Below are 6812 nucleotides of genomic sequence, written 5' to 3'. Positions count from 1 at the left end.
CAGATGGCCAGATTGGGTGAACACAACACAGATAGATCTTCAGAATAAGCCAACCTCAATATGCATTATTTCTCAGGTTTGTGCAAGATCTATTTAAATTTGACACACTCAAACAAAGCAAATAAAAACAACATTTTCAATTCTGTATACATTTTTATGAAGATTGATACTCTGTAAGCATTTTGTTACGTTTATTTTGTCTTCTGCCATGACTCCCTGCAGGAGTGCTGTGTTTGCTTATGCACACGCACGTGAGAGAATGATCTCCAGAGAGCAGGGTTCTCCGGCTTCATTTCTAACACCTAGTGTCAAAGACGGTGTACAATAAACACATTTGACTCCACAGCAGTGTATTCCAATGCATTTTGCAACTATGCAGCAAGGAAAGCATGTCTTGGGCTAAATTGCTAATACACACAACGACCTGCATGACGGAGAGAGTTGCACACGCACAGCTGCCAGAGAGATGAATGTATTATCGATCCATCAGACCCCCTCTAGCCGGCCGGGAGCGTTCGGGTCGGCCGCGGGCTCCACTTACGGCTGCGGCGCAGAACGTTTCTGCAGGAGGAGCTGGGGAATGCCGGCCAGTACGTCACACTGCGATTGGTGCGGAGTGAGAAGGCCACCCCTCCCAGGAATCCTTCACTTTAGCACTGACCTTAGACCTCAAGGTCAGACTGGACTGATCAAAGGAAACTATTTTTTTGTTTTGTGTGTGTGTGTGTGTGTGTAGGCGATGCTTCTGATTGGCATGACGAAGAACGCCTCGCTGGGCTATTATCATTATCCCCTAATAACAGACTTGCTAATCTTTTCACAGGCTCCGGTAAACACTGCATTTGTGTTTAAGCCACTCTGCTGTCTGAATGATGACACTAATGAGGATTAGGAGATTCCCTCCACGGCCCTTTGAGGGATGCTCCCTGCTGGCTATATTAAAGGTTAAAAAATAGTCTTAACACACTGATATGAAAAGTAAAATGACCATGCAGTGCAAGTGATTTGGTTGAGGGACTCGGCACACAAGCCCATATTCTGTCGCACAAGACATGAGTGATGAAATGTTAGCTACAATTAAACATTAAGCAATTCCAATCTGATCACTCAGGTGCATAGTTCTGCTGATGCCAGCTTTTTAAAAAAATTATGACTATTAATACCAGAGCCCGGAGCCTGAGGATCAGTTCACAAGATAGCTAGCTGAAAATTATATGCTTACCAGGCTGCTGCTCTAGACTGGGTCTGGCGTAGCAAAGCGGTGTGTGTGGTAATAACGCTACATTCACCAGAGATGAAGGTGGCTAATGCTGCTCCCACAGTGGGATATGTGAACAGAGGGCTCTTAATTAGCATGGAATCAGCTTAATTAGCATTAATTAGCCATGACAAATTACTTTCTGTTATTAGGGTCTATTAGATAGGATATAAAATTTAACTTTTTTTTTCTTTTTTAAAGAGGTTGCATATGTCAGTTTATGAGCCAAACCAAACCCCACTCTGGAGTGTACCGCTGGGCCATCCTCACATCATCCCTGATGTATTAGCATGAGCATTAGCATGAAGAAGTAAAAAAAACGTTTGGGTTAAACTGATGTTAACACAGAAAACATCCCCTCTGAGAGATGAATGAAGGACATGCTCTGTGCACCAGCAGGGAACATGTGTACAGTCGTTAGCCGGCTATGTGTCGCGCTGGACCAGACGATAGTCAGGACACAGTCGACTGGGTTGTCACTGCAACGCAAGAATAACAGGGTTCCTCCATCTCCCTCTGCAACTGCACGCTAACTTTCTTTATAAATAAGCTACTATATTCGACGGCTAGCTTAACCAATGGGTGCGCATGTATGCGTGTATATATAAATAAAAATCCGAAGAAGATTCAAGGTAAGTAATTGGGAATTTACTCACCTGTTTCTCTGGAAACCTTGTGTACTTCACTACAATTTTTAGTTGGCATTCAGCCAAAAAACCAAAACAGATTTAGTGGTGTCCAAGCATAATGAAGTAGGTGCTGGTCATGTCTGTCAAGCCAACCGACTCCATTTGGAGGAACCTACTGCACGGATAAACAACTGCTCCCACGAAGTACGAGAAACGTAATAGAAACGGTGAATCTACAGTAAAGGAATCTACAGTAATGTGTGTATTGTCCGTTGTCTTACCAAACAAACCGTAAATCATCTGCTTTGTTCTTTGTTTTATTATGTTTAAGAGCATTTCTATGGAATGTGTTGTTTATTAATTAATTTTTCACATAAATCCAAAGGCCAACCAAAAACATTTAAAACAATGAAACATCAAACATTCTAAAAACAGCGGGAAGAAATGCTAAACTCTTATTTAATCGGTGTGCTGTATATTTACTGGTTGATGTGCAGGAGAAAGACGCCTCTTTAACGATCCCGTTCATCATTCACCGTGGGAGTCACAGATGGTGTGTGTGAAGGAGACGGCTTCTTGCCACAATGACTCGTCGTTGCGACTCTCTGCTGCCACCAGCGCTGGTAAAACTGCAGATGTCCGTACGAAACGGGGCTCAAACCCCCCCGCCTCACACCGCTGCCACGCTGCTAAACGTTTCATCACGTACTCTATGAACAGGGGCTAAAGATACCATAAATAACTCAATGTGAAAGTCACAGCCTGTGGTTAAAAATGTCCATCAAGCATACAAGTGTCAGCTACTGTACTGTGTAGGGCTACATTACAGTATCTTAAAATATATCTGTGCAATTCAGTCAGTTACAGTTTTATGACGTGTACTTTGTGGAATCTGCTGCCTGATGTTCTTCAGGGCTGTAAATACCTGAGAGGAAGGTCTACATCAAAAGGATGGACATATATACATCAGGCTTCGCTTCAGTGTTCACCTGGGGAGCCAGCAACACAGCGGCGGCGTAGGGAGGGTGGGGGGCAGGTACAACCCCCCCACCCCCACTCCATGCAGCCTACATTAATGTTTATTCATAGAGATGTGACTCAATGACTCGGTCCACTAAGATGAAACAGAGGAAACGTTTACATGACTTACATACAAGACTTCGATAACTGTACAGGACATGTTACTGACATGGCAGTGTTCTGAACGGTACAGGCGCACACACGTGTTTTGGCACTGCACAATACATTTTGTGCCACATAGAAGTCTTTTGTTTCCACATAAGGGAACAGAATGGATGGTCCCTTTAGGGTCATTAAGCCTCTGAGAAGAAAAGACAACCACAGTCCATGGCCAGTGTGTACCTTAAACAAATATATAAATCGAAGAGCACAAAACCTCAGTAAAGCAAATCTATCAAACCAAACAGTACTTCATGACCAAACGGCACTCAATGACCAAACGGCACTCAATGACCAATCAGCACTCAATGACCAAACAAAACTCAATGACCAAACAAAACTCAATGACCAAACAAAACTCAATGACCAAACAAAACTCAAACAGAACTCAATGACCAAACAAAACTCAATGACCAAACAAAACTCAAACAGAACTCAATGACCAAACAAAACTCAATGATCAAACAGAACACAATGACCAAACAAAACTCAAACAAAACTCAATGACCAAACATAACTCAATGACCAAACATAACTCAATGACCAACGAAAACTCAAACAAAACTCAATGACCAATCAGAACTCTATGATCATGTGCCTCATTTGCCAGTTTTTTTTTTGTTTTTTTTCTTTTTACAAACTCAGCTCTCGTGCCCATGGCATCCAGGTGCCACCAGCAGATGATCTAGCTGTAGAACGCAGCTTGAATCCTCCACCCAGGCATCCCAGGATAAAGGAGGGGACCCTAGGTGTCAGGCCTGGGTGAGATGTTCTCCATGTCCATCAGCACCACGCCTCTGTAGCCGTGCTCCAAGGCCTCCATGTAGTCCAGGTATTCGCTCACTCTGTAGCCCCGGATCGGCTCCTCCTGCAGCAGGGGGACATGCAGATGTGGGTGAGCACACCAGGGCTTCATCACCGCCATATCACAAAATGGAGGAGGTGGTCAGGCCTCCCACGACATTCTCTGATGCTGCAGTGAGTTGGGAACAGTGCGTTGGATGTAGAAGAAGCTTCTACGAAGTTTTACAGACAGCGTGGAGTGCTTCTCAGAGACTTGGATATTATAACGGGTCCATATACAACCAGCACTGCCCCAAACCATAAACAGAAGACTGTAATTTGTAAATAATGTACACAATTTTCTTTTTTCGTAACCCATTATAATTTATCGGAACTTGTGCAATATTCTTTAAACTGCAAAGTTTTTTTTTTTTCTAACTTTTTTGTATGCTCTCTAAGCTGCTGTAACACCACAATTTCCCCAAGTGGGATAATAAAAGGCTATCTTATCTTATCTATGAGAACAGGTTCTGATACATTAGCCAATGTATGTATTGAGAAAATTAGAAAGTGTATGTCATGAGAAAAGCTCATTACTAAAAATTAGATTCTGATCTCTGCTTTAACAAACTTGAAACCTCCCACCTACGTGTTTTTGAAAAACTCCAAATTGAATTCTAACTCGCTATAAAAGAAACATAAAAGTCTGCTAATCCTCAAAGGACAAACGTTCAAAGATGCGTCTCCTAGAGACGGAGGTGATCTGCCTACAGCTGCGGAGAGCCACGGTGCAGAAGAACCCGAGCCCTCAACTTGGTGACGTCTAATGAACACTGACATCTTGCTGTGTATAAGCGCCTTGGCTGAGACAAAGGAAATTCATTTCATTTAATTTCCTTTGAGTCAGCACACGAATTTAAAGCCTTGAAATTACTCCTCGAGATGCAAAAGGACACTACAGGACGTGGAGATGAGAGGAAGAACAAATAAATCCACATGGATGGAATATTAAAAATGTCTGCAGTGTAAGCAACTTTTGGTCGCAACTACAGACTTTAGCACCCAGAAGCAATTAGGGGTCCATTTGGCACACACACAAATTAGACGACTAATTGGACAATATGAATCTGCAAGCAAGTAATTAACTATAAGTATGATAAAGCAAGTCTTAAAAAATTTGTTGCTGATTAAAATTAGTCATTTATATATAACAATACTGTTAACTTCTAAATACTGTAAGCAAACTAATATTTAACAATGTGTCAAAATAAATTACAACAGATTTGTAAATTAGATTTTGGAATAGACCGACAATATATTTCCTTTTTTAGATGGACACATTTGCCTCAGTTGTGAATAATGCAACATGCATAACAGGTGGAATTTGCAGATGATAACAGGCATTAATATGTATGAAAGCAGTGCCAGGTGGGCCCTCTCTTCTGTTCCACCAACACACGATGCTGTCTCAGGGCTATGAATTGCATAAGGGCTTTTTACGGCACCCCACAGGTCAACCACTGTCTATTACTGGTGAAAAATAATGACGGATTTGGCAGGGATTTCCAGGCCTGTTTGCGGAGCAGCGGTGCTGGTCCAGTGTAGGAGGCTGGTGAGTGCTCCGGCCTCGGAGAAAGTCCCTGCAGCTCGGAGCCGCCCACACACGCACGGAGCACAGCCAACAAGCTTCCCACGGTGCGCATCAGCTACAGAGGCACAGCTGTCTGGCTAGACGGGCCTGCTAATGTTTCACTGTATCTTCCAGCCTCGTTTGGCTGCTGTTTGGCCATTTGGAATATGTACATCATTTGGATATGTGCTGCTATACTAGCCTGTCGGGAGACAGCCTGGCACAGAGTGCCACGTCACCCCCGACACAGTGTGCCACGTCACCCCCGACACAGAGTGCCACGTCACCCCCGACACAGTGTGCCACGTCACCCCCGACACAGTGTGCCACGTCACCCCCGACACAGTGTGCCACGTCACCCCCGACACAGAGTGTAATGTCACCCCCGACACAGAGTTAGGTTGCAGTTCAGTTTCGCAAAGCTGCTGTTATCTAATTGTTTAATCTCATTATAAATATTTTATCGTTATTTAATGTATATTAAATCCATTTGTATTTTTCTTATACATTATTTTAAAATTTAGTTAAAGTCAAATTTATTTTCAGACTAGAGATTTCTCATTCAGAGATTGTTTTGTCCATTACACCAGTGCCAATAATTTCTAATATCTCTACTGGCTTTAATACTTTATATGTATTAATTTGCCCAGCCAAGAATGCCTCCCAAGTCCCAAACCTTTTTGAAATCAAAATTGAAGTGTCTTCTGCTGTGCCTCGGATTCCGTTGGTGGGCTATGCACTGCACCCATTTCTGTGTTTTCAATTTATTTAGATTAATCGCTGTGAATTTCTTTTGGATCAAATATTCCAGTTTATTCCAGTTCTCTTCTTTCTTTTATATAGGTCTATTTAATGGATTCAATCCTTTTGAGTTCTCTAGTTTACATAAAGAAGCCTTTATAACTCCCACCACAAATACAGAATCACCAGCAGTGATTCTTTCTTGACCCACACACATGTGGACACAAACACAAACACACACATACACACACACACTGTTTTGAACCACAATAGTCAAGCTACATCGTGACTATGCTCGGTAGTGACATGGAGTCAGATTCCATGGACAAATCTCCTTTGTCTGCCTTTCCTCCAAACATATGCCATTTCTGACAAATTAGTAATGGCGGCTGTGGTTTTTTATGCCCAGCTAACAGGTTCAATGTCACTTCATTTGTGACAGTTAAGGTTTTAAATGCTGATTAAAAGACGTCCTCCAGCCACTGTATTCTGCCAAATCTTGTGACAACTGAACCGAGCAGAATTCTCTCAGGTAGCACTTCAAAATAGTGCTGGGCGATTTTCACGATTAGTTTCATTCAACATTTTTCAA

General features: G+C 42.5%; 1 protein-coding gene across 6 annotated transcripts in view; it reads right to left on the bottom strand.

The window, feature by feature from the left end:
* Positions 1-2186: 2186 nt before the first annotated feature.
* The window catches only part of tbc1d32 (TBC1 domain family, member 32), a 28613-nt gene continuing 23987 nt past the window's right edge, over positions 2187-6812 (bottom strand). For all 6 annotated transcript variants that reach the window (XM_077017873.1, XM_077017875.1, XM_077017872.1 and 3 more), the window contains one exon: positions 2187-3934. In XM_077017873.1, the coding sequence (XP_076873988.1) occupies positions 3812-3934 (123 nt within the window). In that variant the 3' untranslated portion in view covers positions 2187-3811. The remainder of the gene's footprint in view (positions 3935-6812) is intronic.

The sequence above is a fragment of the Brachyhypopomus gauderio genome, chromosome 9, assembly GCF_052324685.1.
Source record: "Brachyhypopomus gauderio isolate BG-103 chromosome 9, BGAUD_0.2, whole genome shotgun sequence".
NCBI classification, from domain to species: Eukaryota; Metazoa; Chordata; class Actinopteri; order Gymnotiformes; family Hypopomidae; genus Brachyhypopomus; species Brachyhypopomus gauderio.
Note: the sequence above shows the minus strand (reverse complement) of the source record. Positions and strands in the feature narration are given on the sequence as shown.